At 50.7% G+C, this 19,557-nt stretch overlaps 5 protein-coding genes across 5 annotated transcripts; 1 reads left to right on the top strand and 4 right to left on the bottom strand.

Annotated features, from left to right (window-relative positions):
• Positions 1-124: 124 nt before the first annotated feature.
• On the top strand, positions 125-1,751 carry FOXG_07038 (uncharacterized protein; the record flags this gene model as incomplete). The annotated part of the gene is made up of 1 exon (XM_018385673.1): positions 125-1,751. One exon carries the CDS (start codon positions 125-127, stop codon positions 1,505-1,507), a length of 1,383 nt encoding a protein of 460 aa, XP_018244314.1. The 3' UTR covers positions 1,508-1,751.
• A 751-nt stretch (positions 1,752-2,502) lies between these two features.
• On the bottom strand, positions 2,503-5,070 carry FOXG_07037 (uncharacterized protein; the record flags this gene model as incomplete). The annotated part of the gene is made up of 2 exons (XM_018385672.1): positions 2,503-4,648; positions 4,703-5,070. The coding sequence occupies 2 exons, from the start codon at positions 5,068-5,070 to the stop codon at positions 2,503-2,505; spliced, it is 2,514 nt and encodes an 837-aa protein (XP_018244313.1).
• Positions 5,071-5,468: 398 nt separating this feature from the next.
• FOXG_19616 (uncharacterized protein) lies at positions 5,469-5,751 on the bottom strand (the record flags this gene model as incomplete). The annotated part of the gene is made up of 3 exons (XM_018399877.1): positions 5,469-5,542; positions 5,594-5,652; positions 5,699-5,751. The coding sequence occupies 3 exons, from the start codon at positions 5,749-5,751 to the stop codon at positions 5,469-5,471; spliced, it is 186 nt and encodes a 61-aa protein (XP_018244312.1).
• Positions 5,752-7,625: 1,874 nt separating this feature from the next.
• Positions 7,626-9,212, bottom strand: FOXG_07036 (uncharacterized protein; the record flags this gene model as incomplete). The annotated part of the gene is made up of 2 exons (XM_018385671.1): positions 7,626-8,200; positions 8,234-9,212. The coding sequence occupies 2 exons, from the start codon at positions 9,210-9,212 to the stop codon at positions 7,626-7,628; spliced, it is 1,554 nt and encodes a 517-aa protein (XP_018244311.1).
• A 6,573-nt stretch (positions 9,213-15,785) lies between these two features.
• FOXG_07034 (uncharacterized protein) lies at positions 15,786-19,039 on the bottom strand (the record flags this gene model as incomplete). Its single annotated transcript, XM_018385670.1, has 4 exons — positions 15,786-16,128; positions 16,443-18,147; positions 18,200-18,606; positions 18,651-19,039. 4 exons carry the CDS (start codon positions 19,037-19,039, stop codon positions 15,786-15,788), a joined length of 2,844 nt encoding a protein of 947 aa, XP_018244310.1.
• Positions 19,040-19,557: the final 518 nt, after the last annotated feature.

Genomic DNA, 19,557 nt, shown 5'->3' with positions numbered 1-19,557 from the left:
CCAATTGGAGCTCGAAATGCATCACAAATGACATGTGTCCGTGATCGTTGATGGACGACCGTCAAAGTCAGAACTTGCTGCCAATACCCCAGAGAATGCCATCAACCGAATTCAAGCCCGGAGAATGTTGACTGAGAACCCCCCTCTGGATGGTTCATATCGTGACCTTCTTCTGCAGGTAGACGCTCAGTGGGATCCTGAAGATGATGAAGCGATCGATGAGGAATGGGATCAGTCTGCTCAAAAGGCAAACTCCATGGTGTTCAAGCCAGCACAACATGGTTCGTTATTGACACTGTTCAAGGTCTGCCTGCGACTGTACCAGACAACACCGATCACAATCCTCTCTCCGTACCACAGACTTTGCTACCAGCCAGTATCATCTAACGGCATGGGTAACAAATGGGTCTACTCCAAGTTGTTCTGTGATGACCTGACAGCTCTCATGGTACATCCGGTGTGGGAAGCAAACACGGGGCTCTTGGTCGCTGCCCTAGCATGGACGGTTATCTGTCGCCTTGATGATCGCCGTCTCTGGGGCGGTAGTCTCAACAAGTCCTGCCCAGCTTTAGACTCTGTCTACGAACAAGTTCAGCGCTGCAGCGAGAACGGTCAAGCATTGCCGAGTTCCTACCACGACATGCACAAATCAGCAAGGGAGCGCGCCTCTCAACGTGGCGAGTCGACTAGCGAATGGTCTGATCTGTTCTTGAACGTAGGTGAGCTCGCCTCTCAACAAACTGCTGCCGAGCCCGACGACGACTTCCAGAGTCCCTTTGGATTTCCGGTTCTGCCAGTCACCCTCTCGGATTTGAGACTCCTTACCGAAGCCGTTGATGCTACGAATTTGCGGCCCGAGTGCAACTACAGTGTTAAGGATGCTTTGATGGGTTGGAACGCGGAGGTTTCTGGTCAAAACCTACCTGGGATGAAGCAGCTCCCTCTTGTGTTTGAGATTTCTTGGAAGAACGTCTTCCGACATCTCAAAATCTCAGGTCGAGGGGCTCAGTCCCATGCGGTCGATGCCAGTCGTTCTCACTCCGAAGGCGCTGTCTCCGAGCAGAACACTCTCCTTCAACGAGATCTAATCGCAAGCCCGGGCCTCCCCCCAGCCAGTGAAGAAGAAGATGAAGTTGAAGGTGGCTTCGATGGCAGTTATGAGAATGAGTTCGGCGGCTACCTACCAGCTACCGACGGTTCAGAGGCATTTAGTCATGAATCAGCTGTGCCCGAACGTGTTGAACTACCAATTCACACTTCCCACCGAGAGAGAGAACTACTGTCAGAGATCTCAGAGCTGAGGAAGGAAATTCGAGAGCTGCGAGAAGGTCAAAGACGACAGGACGATCTCATGCTTACCATGCAATCCAAACTACGTCAGATAAAGCAGAGTATCCAAGCACCCACTCCCTCACAGAGCAATCTGCCATTCACGATGCCTTTTGGGAAACCCAACACTGCGTCGGAAAGTGTGCTTGATGAACCCGACCTATGGTGGCAACTCTAGTCACTGAGCCAACTCTCATTGGGGGAGGACCCGTACTCGAGGATGGAAAGAGTTGATTGGAGGAGGAGTCGATGGGATGGAAGAGTTACTGTAGTCCTAGCGACAGACCCTGGGTGGTTGCTGTCTTAAGTTGACTACCTACCACGTCTGTGATTCCGAAAGATAGTAAAATTGAGTCATGTATGTATAGCGGCGTACCAGGCGAACAGACCTTGGAAGTTAGTCTGGACGTATTCTAATAATCGAAAACATGCTGTCTAGCGTTATGTACTGGCGTGAAAACCACATGTTTGGGTGATGGAATCAATAAAGTGATTCAAAAGTCAAGATAAAAGGCACTATAGATCGATGTATGTTCAGCTCATACAAAGGCTATACCAAAGGACGTAAGCACCACCAGGGACATTGATCAGCGGAACAGGCAAAAGCATCCGTGGAGTTTGACATGGTCAGGACTCCAAACAGAGCTTTGGAGATCTAATATGCTGTTCAAGATGTTCACTTTTCAGCAGGGCTAGAATGATGGTAATCAAGAGCTGGCTCACGACATATGCTTCTACCTATCGAGCTGCATTAAACACCAATAGCCACTTTAGGAAGATCACAATAGATGCTCCTTTCGAAGAATGTCTTTCAGCCGATCAATAAGATCATCTTTGTAACGGAGATCGGCTTCCAGCACCTGATACTTGTTTTGCAAGCGCCGCTTCTCCCGATCATCCTGAGCCTTTTTAGCTCTCAACCTCTTTACTTCTGCAACCAGTGCAGCATTATCAGCCTCCAGCCTTCCCTTTTCGAGGATGAGTTTCTTCTCACGAACTTCGTGGTCCTTCTCGGCCTTCAGCAACGTAACTAGGCGAGCTATAGACCAGCGCTGCCCTCAAATCAAACAAATCAAATCCGGGGTCATATTTGAGATATTTGATAACTCTCAAGACTGGATTTGTTGTTTGAAATATTTATTCAAATATTTCAAATATTTCAAATCTGACTCTCTATGCTTCCATGCTAACATCTCCAATCTCCCATTGGACCTCCTCCCCCCCACCTATTGTCGCCCCTAGCTTCACCGCACCATGTCTGACCCAGTTCTTAAGGCATTGTAACTTCTCCAGCGTTTCCGTCGTCATCGAAAGCCTCTGCGTCGTCAGCGTTAGCTTGGCTAGGCTGAACGACCTCTCGCAATCAGTCGCCATCGCCGGTATCGCGAGTATATCGAGAGCCAATTGGCTGATCATCGGGAATTGTCCCTGGTGAGCCATCCACCACTCGATTGGATCCTCAGTCTCTTGCGGCTCTAGCCGCAGATACCGCTCAAGCTCGCTTCCCATCACCGTGGTCTTCGCTGTCCTGCTTTTAATCCATTGCTTGAACACGCTAACTTCAGTTGTCGTCCTTGGTACGCTTAAGGATGTCGATGTGTCCATGATCATCTTCTGCTGCTCATCCACCGGCCGGTTGCAGTGGTACCAACGGTCCAAGTAGTCAGACAGTCCAATTTTGGCATCCCTCACCCACACAAGCTGCTCTTCCGACGCCCAGTTCACCTCCAGATAGTTCATGCCGAGTGATGGGTGGAGGATGATGGATGCAGCGAACAACGGTGAGTCTCCAAGCTTGGTGTAGTACTCGTTTAGTTTCTGCCAGGCAGTCATGATGGACAGTCTTAAATAGTGTCGGTGATCCTTTCCCATGTCATCGATTCCTAATGATCCTGATGGCTTGCCTGATCCATCATCGCATTGTCTCGAGCCACGATCTGACAAGGGGCCTTGCCTGGACTTTCGCGGATGGATATCCGTCTCGCAATCCCTAAATCGAGCAGGAAGCTGCCGGTTACGGTCTGGTCGCCCTCGAGCCAGCTCGGCCTGCGAGTTGGTGTCCTGCCCCCCTGCCTCGTCTGGAACGGCATGATGGAACAGCTTCCGATCCTCTAGGTGTTCCAGCAAGTACTCCATACCCGTCATCACTTCCCAGAGCCGTCCGTTACCTCCTTCGCTGCCCCAGCCCTGCGTTCTCATAGTCTGTAGATAGAATGGCTCAAGAATAAGTTTGATTTCTGCCAACAGTCTCCAGTCATCTCCCTTCAGCATGTCGGCCTCCGGTAGCCATTTCTCCACTTCTGGGTGGACCAAGAACGCCCTGATGTCTCCCTGCTTGACGAGCGCTCGAGAGATCATGAGATAAGTGGAGTTCCATCTCGTATCGTTATTCATTACGACCTCTAGCTCTGCCGTCGACTCACTCGCCAAGAGGTATTCTTGTGCTTCGTCGTTCTCGCGTGAGATCCTTTTGAAGAGCTCACACCTCTGAGGGGAAGATCTGATGAATTTGACAACATTGTGGAGCTTTCCCACCGGCCCTTTCTTTCTCCAGTGTCGTAGGTCATCCTCGCGCCGGCCGAGAAGATCAAATACCTGCGATTCGGCCTCGAAAGACTCGAAATCTTCGCCGTAGAGAAAGGCGCGAGCAACCAGGTTCAGGATATGCCCATAGCAGCGCATACGTCTGGCCCGAACGTCCGCCAGACTCATCTCTGCGTCGAGATCTCCGTAAAAGTTCACGAGACAGCTGTCGTTTGAAGATGCGTTGTCCGAGATCACGGTTCCGACTCGGTCCTCTATCTTCCATTCTCGCACAACTTGCCCGAGCGTCACCGCAAGACTTTCTCCGCTATGACACCCTAGCTGGCGACGGAGTGCCAATAGGCGCGACTGGTGCTTGCCCTGGCGGTCAAGAAAATGAGCTGTGACTGCCATAACAGCATGCCGATTAGGCGATGTCCACAGGTCGAACCCCAGATGGATTTTAGTAAGGGCATCTGAGAGCTCCTGCTTGATCTCATCTTTCTTAGACTTGTACGTGTCATCCAGCAAACGGCCCATCGATTGCCGGCTCCATGGTATCTGGTCAGCTAGGTGAGGGTCAAGCTGCCAAGCGAGCTGCTGAAAGAATGTATCGCTGAAGAAGGAAAAAGGAACATTGGTGTTGATCAGAAGTCCCAGGCTCAGTTCTCGGATCATCTTGACTCTAGCACGCGGCACGGCGCTGTACTGCAAGCGTCGTCGCTTAGGCCGTTCAGATTCATCGGTTGACAGATCTGGATCAGCTGCTTGACTGCTCTCGAAAATCCTGTGAGACCTGGCGTTGGTCAATAGTGCTCAAGCTCGCGACGTCACATTCACATTCACATACTTGCGGAGATGGTCCGCTGCCGAACTCGTAGCAGCAGCGGCGAAGAACTCAGGCTGACCCTTCGCGTCACACAAACGACAGGCCCAGTAAGGACTCAAAGGACTGTCGTTAGTGTCGATCTCAACAAGAAAAAATCCATGGCGCTTGATCCAGCTCTTCCGGCCCTTCGAGCCCTTCCGGGACAAGGACTCTTCCAAAACATATCGTTTGTTCCTCCACACTGCTCGCGGAAGATCTGCAACAGTAGGGTGGTCTGGCAATGCCGACTGCGTCGTCAGCTCGAATTGACTCGCCAAATTCCTCGGTGGTCGAAGAAAAGAAAAGGCAGAGGGTGGAGGCGAAGGAAGCATGATGTCGTCGGATTCCATCGGGTTAGGCGTCGACTCGTGGGAGGAATGGTACGCGTTGAAAGGTAAACAAACTAGCACCGACGCGACTTGATGTCGCGAGGACGGGACGTAAAAGTTAAGGAGCTACTTTCTCCCCCACCAGCCTGACCGTGGTACTGGGGTAGCTCACTAATGGAAGGCTTGATGGATGACTTTGATTGGCTGGGGTCGCTCACCAGCCAGGTTCCGGGTAAGCTGTGAAAGCGCGGTCAACGGTCTGGCAGCATGGACGCTGGATGGCATATTGTGTATCAAATATATCAAATGTTATTTCAAATCGAGGATTTTGTATTTGTTTGATTGAAATAAAATTTTGGCATATTTGATTGATTTGTTTGGCAATTTGTTTGATTGGATTTGATCTGGGGGCTGCGCTGCTATAGACTGGGGTCGCGCAGTACCGATCGAAGACAGACGTGCATTGGCCTCTGGGATGTTTGCGTGTGGTAACCTAGAGACATCAGTAACTTCCACAGGATCAATAAGAAGCTTACTTACCAACACATGTCCGCTGACGGTATGTCTTCGAATTCAGGGGCGCCGTTCTGGAGCTCATCCATCCTGACCCTATGAGTAAAGTGGAATGTGCTAGCGAATGTTCACTTACTCGTCGCTGCTCCTCGGGCGTCGGCTTTGAGCTTCCTTGATGTGTGGGTTCATGTTGATAGATTGAGAAATTTTTAGGTGGATGAACTCGCTGCTTTGGTGAAGAGGTGAGGCCAAGAAAAAGCGGGTCGCGCAGGTAGAATCTACCTCGAGCACGGCCCTAATACAAATCCTCCATAAACCATCGCCAAGAGTCTCGGCGACAGCCAATCTTTCTCTAAAGCAACATTTCTTTTGACATTCCCTCACTCGATATGACGTCTTCTGAAAACGACATCGATAATCGTGGTAATCGATACGCATCCAATGACTCTCACCAACATCCTCCTCCAGGCGGCGCCCCTGACGTCCTTCGCCTGTCAAAGGGATCATTCATCGGCAAGGTTGTAATCGGGGCTGGAAAACAGTGGGACAAGATACGTGGTCGCAACTCAACTCTACTGGCGACGAGGTTGGTTCTGGCTCAGCCCCATATGATCTTTCTCTGACAATTGACCGCAGGTTCATCAAACGATCCCGGTAGCTCCCCTTCATCCAAAAAGGAACGACTCACCTTTGTATGCGAGGCCGAAAAGCATGAAATCGTTGAAGCAGCGGGAGAATTTCCCCAAACTTGTTGACAAGTCACCTCACAGTGAGAACCCTGAGCACTTCGCCGAGGTTTCATGGATTGCAAGGATGAGCGGTAAGGGTATTGCAGATCACATACTGAGAGAAATAATTGATTACAGCCTCGTTGCCACCCTGGCCTTTTCATTAATCATCAACCAGCCGCAAGACCTTTCGGATCCCAGTTTGCTGAAGAGATACAAAGAACATGAGGTCTTATCAAAAGTTGGTTCGAAGCTAAAGTATCAGTTTCCAGCTTCGACATACAATTCGAAAGCAACCAACCGCTGGTAGCAAAGTTGTGAGCCTGGGCCGGTGTTCTTGTCTTCACCATTCTTCAGTAGAGGTTAGCGGTGGTTCTGGGGCTTCAGCTTCTCGGGAATGCTGGCGGGAAACGGAACCGTGAATCGCCACGACACATGGTGAAAGAATACAATCTACCCGATTTCGAGCTTGAATTCAGGTTAGGTTGGATCAAGACACGTCCTGAAGGTTTGAGGGTTGTATCCAAAGCACAAACAAAGAACGGATTGAGAGTGACGGTAGAGGCACACTAGAATCCCTCACATCCCTACGACGACCAAAAATGTACAATTAGTTTACAGTTTTCTCTTAAAGCTCTTGTAGGTATCTCCTTCTTTCGCTGGTAATTGATGTCCTTCAAGCGCCCGAGTCCATCTCCTTCTTGTAGTCATCGTGCCACTTTTGAGAGCGACACAGGACTCTGATGCGGCCAGAGTTGTGTTCCCAGCGTTCGAACCAAACCATCTTGTCAGATTCATTCTCAAGGAACTCGGCTGACGGGAAGTGAGACGCAAAACCCCGAGTAGGATGCAGACGAGCATCATCAAAGAAACCCAGGCACGCTGTCCAAAGATCTTCCTCTGCAATTCCGACAAAGATCTGAGTTGTAGATTGAGCTGATGGTACATTGGTACTCCTCAAAGGGCCAGCAAGCTCTCCTTCTGCTCAGGATCGGAGATGTCGTAACCGAGAAGCTCGACGACAAGCTCAAGACCAAACTCGGCTAATTCCGTCGCCAGTTCACCACCATGTGCTTGAGGTATAATCAGCAAGACGAGTGAAAGTTTGACAATTCAGTCACGCGAATGTCTACGGCAAGTCTACTTCACAATGTTGTTGCCCAAGAGATTCTGTTCAATTGAAGTAACTCTGTTGTCCGTTTTGTTCTTCCCATCTGAACCTCCATCCCCGGACTAGGAATCATCTGCAGCAGTCTCTCAGTGATGCCCCTCTAGAGTTAAATCCCGCGTACCAGCTTGCCTAGATACAGATGGCCCAACGAGAGAGTGCATGCATTACGCTTCGCTGTGTTGTGAAGGGGAGTCGCTCTCAGTGCCGGTGACATACCGAGTCAGTTGCTGCTTGAGGACCCGGTTCTCTTCCTGAAGACTTCTGATGAGACTCTCATGCCTCTCAACCTTGCCGTCTGTCTCAGTCAACCGTTTAGACAGGTTCTGAATCTCAGTCTTCTGAGACTCAACGCTGGATCTCAGCTCCTCGATAAAACGATCTTGGGCTCCCATATGAGGGGCGCGGTCCCGTTCGTGTTGAATGGAACCAGGTCCAGCCGACGCAAACTGCTCCATCAATGTACTGGGATCGCGTTGACTCCTTCGATGGGAGATTTCGGTGGAACGGGAGGAAGTGCTGTACCGGGCAACTTGAGCAGAAGAAGTGGCTTGTCCACGGCGCGGTCTGACCGATCTCTGGGGAGAGATAGGAGGCGAGTCTCTGTCGGAATGTGATCGGTGGCGGGATCGAATAATCGTATCAGAAATATCAGGAGACGGGCGAGGGCTGCGAGATCGACTAGCCACTCGTTCGGTGTCTCGCGTGGATGGGCCTGATCGGCTGGCTGGCTGCTCTCTGTCTGGGAACTAGTCAGGAGAGAGAGTCACAGTACCGTGGATACCGGGCCTGGCAACGATCCTGAGCATCTGTTTGCATGCTCGAGCATCAAGCTCACGAAGTTGGTCCCTGGTGGGCACCTCGCCCCTGGTGGACACTTCGTCCCTCTTCAACAGCCTGAAAGCATCGGCTACGGCTTTCACGGAATAGATCACGCGCTCATCGCCATAGGCAAACGCGTCGATCGTCTTCTGGATACACTCCACATCTGTTATTCGAAATGGAATGATGTTGAGTCGTAACAGGTCCAGCTCATGCTTCGATGGGAACTTCTCGACGGTGGTGCTCTCACCAATACCGTACATCAAGTCGGAAAAGACACTGGGCTCCTCCCTCTCTTCGATGGCGGCGTTCCTTATGTCAATGTGGAGCTTGTGTATCGTTTTCGGCAGCTCGTCGTCGTCGAATGACTGCAGTGTTGCACTTAGTGACCGTAGAACTGGGCAAGGCGCGTCAGGAAAGGGAAGCCAGCGAAAGTTGGTCCTGCCGCCAACGCGACAATTGGCGGCATATATCAGAGTATGGACGAATGGGCGGTGGTCCTGCTGCCAGACTGTGTGAACGACGAGGTCTGAAATGGCCTTGCAGCCTTCGTTGGTGAAAAGGTGATATGAAAGGATGCTTCTGTTCCTCTTTGGAACAAACTGCAACCGATTGTACGACGAGAGCAAGATCGGGGGAGCTTGCCTAAAGAACCGGACACAGACACGCCAGAGTTCTCGCAAAGGGTCATCATTGGTTCTCCGCGTACCAACGTGATCAGATGACTTCTTGCGTTCCGACTTTTGCCACTGGTCCTCGATCATATCTTCTGCGGCCTGGTCCCAATCTTCATGGAGAGGCTCTTCGTCTTGCAGGATATCGGTTATTGTGTCGAGGGTGACCGCGCGATGTCGTTGCAGTATCGCCTCGATGATGGGCACAAGACTTTCATCAATCTCGGCCGCCTCTGAGTCGTTGCTTGCTGCATTCATGTTGATGGTGGTATTCTCAAAGCTTAGACAGTTTCTATGAAATGTCAGTTGACGCGAGACACATAACGTTGTTGAGCTTGAACACTTACTCGAATACAAGTGCAGAGGTTTGGGAGAAGAATGGAGAATGCGAAAGGTCGAGAATTAAGCGAGCTCAGGTGGTCCAAGCGCGAGGCGTGGCGCCTAACGCTACCGGCTGATCCAGGAAGGCCCCCCCACAATCCCCCCCGCCGACCGCGACCGGGGCTGCTACCGGGGCCTGAGCGCTGCTGAGGTAAACCTGATCCAACTATTTGTTCACGTGACCATTTAACGCGTCAAGGCCTCAAGGGAGCCCGCATCGCGTCTCCGGTTGCGCACCAGCAACGTTGGCTATGCAATGACCTCATCTGTCCGACAATCTCGATTCAATTGACGGCCAGGTACCCTATCCCATATCCACATGCCATTCCAGGGGCCGTGCTTGTATGGTATCTAACGTCCAACAGTTTCCTCCCTCTCGCTGCTCTCGGTACTGCTCATGGGCCTCAGTACATGACGGCCACCACCGCCTCCAGTGGCCATGGCACAACCAACTCCCAGCCCCAGGATCCCCTCATTGTCTTTCGCCAAGGATGAAATCCATTTCTCACCACAAGCGCCCATCACGCCCGCGACTCCCTTCCCCCGCTCAAGCATGGCTGGCACCAAGAGGAAGCGACCTTATGGAGCCAGCATGACGCCGTCTCGTCCGCTGCCCGAGGCTATCATCGACGTCTCATCCGATTCAGACTCGGACAGTGAGCCCACCCCCAAAGCGCAACGATCCCAGTTACCCGATCAGATTGAGCGTGATGACGATGGCTTCCTGTCAATCTCATCCCTCAGCGATGACGAGGAAGATGAGTCACCGTCTCAAGCAAAACCTCGCGTCCAAGGAATTTCGGCGAATCCCATGGACAAGCCGGATACCGAGCCGACGCTGTGTAAGGAGCAGCAAGATGTCGTCGATCTAATCCTGCGCGGCCGCAACGTGTTCTACACCGGCTCTGCCGGCTGCGGCAAATCCACTGTCCTCAAGGCCGTCGTCAAGAAGCTGGAAGGCATGGGCAAGATCGTCAATATTGTTGCACCCACTGGACGAGCCGCCCTGCAGGTCAACGGCATGTCGACGTGGTCGTACATGGGCTGGACACCCGATCACTTCAAGTACGACCTCAATAGGCTCATCAAGGAAGGCTTCCGCAAGCACATCAGGAAGCGCATCAAGGGCACGGACGTGCTCATCATTGACGAGATCAGCATGGTCGAGAACCACCACCTCGAGCGCATGAACCACTGCATCACGGCCGTTAGGTGCTGGAATGACTACGAGGGCAGGATGGAGAGAGACCCGCCCCCATTTGGAGGCCTGCAGTTGATCGTAACGGGCGACTTCTGCCAGCTACCGCCAGTGAAGCCGTTCCAATTCTGCTACTTGTGCGGAGGAGAGATGCTCCCTAACGATGACGATACCGAGTTCAATTGCGACGAATGTCACGGCCCATTCGAAGAGACGGACAAATGGGCATTCAAGAGCATGGCCTGGAAGAAGGCCAAATTTGAGCACGTCCACCTCCGAGAGATCCATCGCCAGAAGGACCAGACCTTCATTCAAATGCTGCAGAAATGCCGACTTGGCATTCCCTTTTCACGAGACGAGACAAAGACCCTCATGGACCATCCCTGCAAGGTCGGCGGGGCAGCCCAACTGCTCTGCATGAAGCATGAGGTCAACAAGGTGAACCGGGAGAACTTCAACAAACTAAAGACGCCCACAGTCGACTACCAGGCGATAGACGAGTTCGAATGGAACCCAAAACACGAGCACCTATATCACTACAACGCAGTGATCGGAATGGTCTGGTATGAGTTGGTATTGGTATGGTAAATACCGCCAAGACTTGGTATGGTTTGAAGAAATCTCAATACCATGGTATTACCGGTATACCAAGTCATACCAGTAAGGCTAAAATGGGCTAAAAATAGGCTGAGTTGGTGGCGCTAGGCGGCTGGGTTATGGACCAAACTGGCTAGCGCCTCAAGGTCAAGAATTTTCTCGGCTTAAAATTACAATCCTACAACACGTAGTTGACCTATTTACGGTATTGAGGTATCACATATGGAATCTCCAGTTCCAACCTCGCCGTCCTCTCTGGCTACGAGCTCAACGCCATTATCCTTCAAGACTCCTACACGTTCGCCTGCTCCCACACTACCTGTCTCGACGCCATCACCTGCTGCCCTTCAGTATCCCGAGCCTCCAGACGAATTTGTACAAGACAATATCACGTACTTGAATCGCGAAAAGACCACAAAGAAAGCAGCCCGTCTGGGCTCATCACATGTATGGAAGTATGGTCTTGCTACATCCGAGACAGATGTATTACTGCCACGAGTGTGCAGCCGGAAAGCACAAGCAAGAGCTATTTATTATCAATGGCACGTCTGGAGTGAGAAACCATCTTGAACAGAAGCATCAGATCGACCCTCAGAGTGGTATCAAGAAACGTAGTCGGACACGGAAGTCTGTACTGGAGCAGCAGAGGAGCGCGGCTGCGACTAATACCTTCTTCTGGAAAGACAATTGAAAAGTTCAAAGAACTCCTGGTTCGTTGGATCGTGTATTGCCACATCGCTTTCTTCCAATTTGAAAACCAGTATTTCCGCGAGCTATTATTCTTTTTAAACCCGGCGCTTCTCAGTCATCTCCCAAAAGCAACGAAAACTATCCGAAGTTGGGTTATGGATGCCTTTAGGTCGAAAAAGCAACGGCTCAGGGAGGACCTCCGGCAGGCGAGGAGTAGAATCTCCATTTCCTTTGATCTTTGGACTTCTCCAAACCCTTACGCTGTTCTTGGGGTTATCGCTATGTGGATCGACACTGCCGGCAAGCGACAAACTACCGTTTTGGGTATACGACGCGTGTACGGCGAACACACTGGCGAGAATATTGGGTCAGCGATTCTTGAATTGTTAAGAGAATATGATGTTGGCGGAGATCAGATCGGATACTTCATGCTGGATAACGCCTCGTCGAATGATACCGCTGTTGAGTTCATACTCAAGGAGCTCTGCCCATGGATGACGCCCAAGCAACGCCGCCATCGCCGGCTTCATTGCTTGGGCCATATTATTAATCTCTGCTGCCAGGCATTCCTTATGGGCCGGGACTGCGAAAGGTATCTAGCAAAGCTCGAAAAACACTATCAACGCGGAGACTATGCGAAGGTGGAAGAGCTCTGGAAACGATTTGGGTGCTTGGGTCGGCTTCACAACCTCGTGCGATACATTAGGCTTACCCCGCAACGTCGTGAGGAGTTTACTGCAATAATTGTCGGCGGAGATCTCGCCGAATTCGATAGGCTCGAACTTATCCAGAACAACTCGACACACTGGAATTCGTGGTTTCATTCAATTACGCGGGCGTTGAATGTTCGTGAACGTTTGGAGATCTTTTCAGCTCGCCATGTACCTGGGAAAGGCTCTCATGGGATTGCGAACTTCAAACTTGATGGACAGCACTGGTTCGAGCTTGAAAAGAGTGAGCTTGCTCTGAAGGACTTCTACGCCGCAACTTTGCTCTCTGAGGGGAAAAAAACATCCCTCGCCGACTGGTTTTCAACTCTGGACTGCCTTCTTCGAGAAATAAATGAAACAAAAGATCACTACGATACAATCGATACCGAAGACGACAATAATTTCACATGGAAGTATCTTCAGGGTTGCGCAGATGCTGCGTGGTCAAAGTGCGAGGAGTATTACAGCAACCAGCAGCTGAACTGGCAGAATCGATTCCCTGAAGATACTGACCTTCCACCAGCGTACTATGCAGCTCAGATACTGGACCCATATCGAAAATGGGCATGGTTCAGGCAAGAATGGGTACTCCAAGCAGGAAAAGAAAAACAAGAGTGGTTTGATAACGCACAATCTGCGGTGAAGCAGCTCTGGGAGACAGAGTATAAGGGACGATACGCCGTTGAGATGCTGCCGCCACTAGTCAGAAAGGAGAGATATCCTGACCCCGCATTTGACCGCCAGAGGGAACACAAACGCATTCGAATAGACGCTCCGGTCTCTGCAGCCGATTTGTATGAACAATACATTTCCACCGACCGGCTTCATGACGACGAGGCAGGTTGCGATGAGGCTATCGCATACTGGCTATCCCGTTATGACTCCCAAAGAGATCTTGCTCGCTTCGCTCTGGATCTGTTTGCGGTCTCACCCATGTCAGATGAGTGTGAACGCCTTTTCAGCAGTGCAAAGCTTACCATAGTTGATCGCCGTGGTAGGCTGAAGGCGGATATTATAGAGGCCTGTGAGTGTCTCCGGGCTTGGTATGGAAAGCCCCGGGTTGAGGAGAACAACGATAGTGAGGACAGTGAGAACGATGACGATTGGGTCACTAGCTAGTAGTATAATACACTTTCTCTCGCCCTTCTATAGTTTTTCGACGTCGTACTTAAAAGTCTTGGCATCCTTAATGGTATTATTGGTCTTACCGGTAATACCATACCGGTTATTATGTAAGCATCTGGTATGGTTTGGTTTGACCCCCCATACCAGACCATACCAGACCATTCCGATCACTGCTACAACGAGCGGAACTCGGACGGAACACTGGCCGCCTGCAGGGACCACCGGTTGCAACCAGAGGTCATCCTGCGGGTGGGTATGCTGGTCGTGCTGCAGGTCAACCTGAGCATCTCGGCAGGGCTGTGCAACGGGAGCCAGGGCATAATCTGCGGGTTTGAAGACTACGATCCCAAAGTTTTGCCAAGGGCCAGACGCAAGGATGACATATCTCCGCCCTGGCAGATCATCAACGGGGAGCACGCGAAACTCAGGGAAGTCCAGATCGCCAAGTTCAAGGCGACGAAATGGCCGGTGGTGAAATTTCAAAACGGCAAGACACGTACCATCTTTGCTAACTGCATGGTCAACTCATACGGCAAAGAGCCGTATTCTCTGCTTCACCGGACGCAGATCCCGCTTCTGCCGGGATGGGCTATCAGCGTTCACATGAGCCAGGGCATGACTCTGAACCGCGTCATCGTCAACTTGTCTAGGGCTTTTGCCGAGGGTCAGGTCTACGTCGCTTTGTCGAGAGCTACGAGCCTTGAGGGCCTCAAGATTGATGGAGACGCGGAGGGGTTAGTGATAGGAAATGGAGGGAATGAGGATGTGCAGAAGTTTTTGTTGGAAAAGTTTGGCAAGGGACTGTTTGATTCTGCGTCATCCCAGCGCAGCCTAGATGCACCGTCACCAAGTAGTTGTTCAGTAGTTGAGCTAGATGACTGAGGCCTTGGATGATGAAATGTATATTAAAACAAATAGAGTACATGTCTCTGGCCCTGTTAACCAAACGTAATGAAACCCTCTGAAATCTATCCTTTCTAAGTCCTTTCAACCCAAATCTGCCCAAAACCTTTGGTGACAGAACCAGTGCCCTATGCCCTATCCAAACTCCCAAGGTCTAATTGCCAGTAACTCATGGTATCTTTTCACTTGTTGTAGTTGACTGGCTGCAAATGCAAGGCAAAATGACAATATTTGATAGCATTACTTTGATCGTGTCTTAAGTCAGCCGACCCTGTACATGCTTAGGCGTCATCACACTCACGTGGAACTCCACCTAAGCACAACTTCATTCTCGATCTCTGTGGTCCTCGAGCGACTCTGAACTAAGCTCGTGTTGACGAGTGGCGGTCGTTCCGGGCCCGTTGGAAGCTCGTGTTGGCTACCAAGAAGGATAGAAACGCGACCAAGAGCGACAGAACGGTCGTGGCTAAAGCCACGATGACCTCCGGGACTGAGAAAGAGATTTGGGCTGAAGAGAGTGGGATTTCGTCAATCGGTGCGCGGAGGGTTTTGGTGTGGAATGAAGAGGGAGGCAACAGATGAAGTAGGGGCGAAGACATGCTCCTCTTATACACGATGTCCGTACCAACTCGTCATCTGGGTTTGGGCTCAGGCGTCGAGGCAATGAACGCGGAGTGCAAAGATTATGCGACATTGCGCTATTGGTCTTCCCTTCGCTGCCAGGGCTCTCAGGAACACTGCCGAGGCCTATCATTGCGGCGTTGCGCCATTGGTCGCCAACCCTGGCTGTTATTGATGAGTAAACTCATCAATACGCTTCTGACGGCGAAGAAACAACTGTAATTAAGTACGAAGATGGGTCAGAAGGGTCTGACAGCGAAAAAGCGGAAGAAAACCGACTTAAGCTGGCTTGGTTTTTCGTGTTGTGTAGGCGTCAGTAGGTCTTGGTCATGCCATATTGTAGTCAACCGTTCAGTTGAGAACAAAGTAGGGTCATAATAAAACCCTAACAGTGAGGCTGCCTGGCACCCCCTAAAATAGGCGCTAACTGATTGTCTACGTGCCGTATTGTGCCTAACGGTCGGGCCTAGGGATGGGCACGTGCATAATACACATGTGTATTAAGCTGCATTTTATTCCTAATAAAAAGCGCGCTTTTTATTACAATATAACTACCCCATATATAAAGCTGCCCAAGGGTCATATAATACAAATAACCAAGCCAAATTAGGTCAAAATTTCCTCCGTTCCTTCGCTCTCTGACCCATCTTGGACTTCAAATGTGTCCACAACTGTCTCTTCCCCATCGGAGGCGGGTTGGAGAGTAAGCTCACCGATAACAGCGTCAACTTCCAGACTCGACGCACAATGGATTTCCATATATGTATCTTCGAGAGTAAGCCAACCGTCTTCTGCCAAATCTTCCCAGCTGACCGCCGTAGAATCAACCTCATTGTGATGAACAAGTGGTTGATTCTGAGACTGCGTTGGCCTCTCTAGCACCTGTTCGTTCATGTAGATGAGCGTCAATTTGTCAGCGTTGGCTGGTGTGAGCCTGTTGCGTGCCTTGCTGTGGAGGAAGTTAACCGCTGAGAATAATCTCTCGGAGGGAACTGAATTGGCTATGGTTCCAAAGATTCGGAGTGCAAGTGTAGCCAACAGGGCTGCCGTCAGATCAATCAAATCAGATTAGGGCGTAAATCTGAACTGAACTGATAGCTTGCCCTCTGTATCTGATCTGATTGATTGATTGATTGATTGATTGATTGATTGATTGATACCTGATATATAATAGGTCACGTGAAGCTATCCCCAGCCTCAGGATCCTACCCCTGGGTTCTGACTGGCCTTATTGCCCAATCAAGGTCCCCCAGACCAACACACCCTCCCCTAATCCAGTTCTTCAGTAGTTGGACCGACTCAATGCTCGATCCAAGCAGAGAATGTCGCTGTGAGATGACTGTAAGCTTCGCAAGACTGAATGCTCTCTCACAATCGGTTGACATGGCCGGGATTGCAAGGACATCCAATGCAAATCTACTTAAACGCGGAAAAGCATTGCTATGATCAATCCACCAAACAACAGGGTCATCTACCTGTTCCGGCTCGAGCCTATAGTATCGTTCAAGCTCACTGCCTGTTGCCGAGAGCTTAGGCTGCCGACTTTTCATCCACTGCTCAAACCTACTTTGCTCAGGTCGGGGCGTCAACGAGGTGGCCAAAATGCTCTCAGAAGCATCATCGTCGTTTTTCGAGTACCAACGCTCAAAGTAGGCTTTGATGCCATCCTTTTCATCCCGAAGCCATTGTAGCTGCTCTGGGGAAGTCCAATTAGTCTCCAACCACCGGAGGCCAAGGTCCGGATTCAGAACAACAGAGGCCGCAAACAGAGGCAACCACCCCAGAAGAGTATAATACTCGTTCAGCTTAATCCAAGCAGCGTTTATGCTTGCCCTGATACTAGCACGCTCTTGACCCTCCATACTGGCAATGTTACTTACGGAGCGAGCATCGTCCTGCAGGTAGTCTCCTCGAGAATGTACAGGAAGAGCACCTTCGTTAAACAATGGGCTGGTGGATGGACAAGCCGAAAGAACCGTTTCGCGACGGCGGTGTAACGGCGTGATCTCAAACCCTTGGAGTCGCGATGGTAGTTGTGACTGGCGCAAGGGTCGCTCTCGAGTTTGCCCGACTACAGAAAGCCGCGCAGACATTGACTTCGTATCTGCAACCGATTCAAGCTCCTCCCCCTGAGCTCTACGTCTTTCCTCTGTAGCATGATTCGCAGTTTCATCCTCGTAGAGAAGCTTCCAATCTTCTAAATGTTCCAGAATATACTCCATCCCTGTCATGACCTCCCAGAGCCGGCCGTGGCCTCCACTTGTACCCCATCCTTGTGTTCTCATTGTCATATTGTAGATTGGCTCCAGGATATGACTGACTTCCCTAAGGACCTTCCAGTCATCGGAGGTCAGGATATCGGCCGCGGGAACCCTTTTTGAGGCATCTGCTTCCAGCCCTAAATCTTGGATGAAGCTATTGAGCTCAGACAGCTTAACCAAGGCGCGCTCGATCATCATGTAGGTCGAGTTCCATCTCGTAGCGTTGTTTTGTATCACTTCCAGCTCAGCTGTTGACTCTTCCGCAAGCTTATAAATGTCTGCCTCTTCCTGCTCCCTAGCATGTGCTTTGAATGCTTCAGTGCGCTGCGGAGAGGCCCGGATGAACTTGATGATATTATGAAGCTTCCCAACTGGGCCCTTAGCTCGCCAGTGTTCGAGGTCTTCCTCGACCCGCTCCAGCATGCCATAAGCCTCAGATTGAAGTTCAAAAGAAGTGGCATCGTCGCCATAGAGGAAAGCTTGGGCAACAAGGTTTAAGATATGCCCGAAACATCGCATCCTTCGTGCCTCCGCATCCGCTCGAGTTATCGAGGCATCGAGGTTCGTGTAGAAGTTTCGCAAGCAAACGTCATTGCTAGCTGCATTGTCACAGATCGAGACCCCAATCTTGCGATCAATCCCCCAATCACGGACAACATTTCTTACAGTGTATGCGAGATTCTCGCCAGCAAAACCCGATCTGCCTCCTGAAAGCCAGTAGCGGGCTTTGGTATAAGTTGCTCCGATCAATGAAGTGACCAAAGATCGAAATGAAAGTTAGTCTGTTCGGAGAGGTCCAGAGGTCGAAGCTGATATGTATCTGTGTAACAGCCTCGTCAAGTTCCTCCTTGACGGCCGCTTTCTTCAATGAGAGTATGTCCTCTAGGTCTTTCTTTGCTGTAGTTCGACCCCAGGGTATCTGGATATGAAGATCAGAGTCCAACTGATGGAACAGCTCCTGTAGGTAGGTACTCTCAAAAGTAGTAAAGGGAGGATTGGAATCAACAATATAGCCAACTGAGAGTTCTCTGATCCGTGCCATCTTCGCTCGGGGAAGAACTAGGGAAGAAGGGGCTGGGCGTTTCTTGGATGCGCTTTTTTGAAGATCGAGAACCGACGAATCGCCAGGTGAGCCCGCTTCGAAGGTCTCGGTGATCCTGTGAGCTCTGAAACCGTAAGTGATAGCCTGGAAATGGGAAGGAGCGCTAACTTGTAAAGGTGAGCTTGTGCCGAGGATGTCGACTGAGCATTAAAAAACCGCGGCGCGCCTTTATCATCACAGAGCCAGCAACACCAGATATCTCCGCTAGATGTATTGTCTCTCTTCAATTCTGTCAGGAACCAGCCATGGCTTCCTATCCAACTTCGCCGGCCTCTGCTCTTCCTCCTACCTAAGAGGCTTGCAATGACGAAACGCCGTTGGCCCCAGGTAATTTTGTAAAGGTCGTCAACAGAAGAATCGGCAGTCGAGGCCAAAGCTAAAGCTTCATCATACTGCTTGGCAATGCTCTTGGGTCGGGACCCAAGACAAGGAAACGTGGGTGGCGGCGATGGCGACGGGCTGCTGGCAAGGCTGCCTTTCAAAGCGGTCTCGGACATTATATGCCATAAGCCATGAGCAGCAGATGTGGATGGCTTGAAATTGAACAGCCAAGATACGTTTCTGACGATCCAGGGGTGGATTTGTTTGTCTGGCTAAGGCTATGCTGAACTAGAGCGAAAGGTAGGAAAAGGAGGTAATCTGCCTTTTGATTTGCCTCTAGCCAAGACCCAGGCGAGCAAGGGTCCAGGGCCAATCAGCTCGGCTGACCCCTGTGACTCCGTTACTTCTTAGAAAGAGCTTCCCTCTGCGGAGCCGGAACAAATAGATGATCCGGCAGTTCTAGGGTAGCCGCTCGCTTTTCGAGAAATATCAGATATATCAGATGGATATGATAAAACGAATAGGTTCATTGTGTTGTTGTTAGTTCTAAGTTCCATATGTCTGAGAGGAGCACAGCTCCTTACATAGTATCCACATCCCAGCCACCAGTAGGTCGGACCACCTTAGCCAAACTGTTTCAACAGGATAGACGTCTGGATCTGAGTTGATTGAGCTGATAAAATTCAATATCTGA

Source organism: Fusarium oxysporum, chromosome 6 (genome assembly GCF_000149955.1).
Source record: "Fusarium oxysporum f. sp. lycopersici 4287 chromosome 6, whole genome shotgun sequence".
Classification (NCBI taxonomy): Eukaryota; Fungi; Ascomycota; class Sordariomycetes; order Hypocreales; family Nectriaceae; genus Fusarium; species Fusarium oxysporum.
This window is presented reverse-complemented; position numbering and strand designations above follow the sequence as displayed.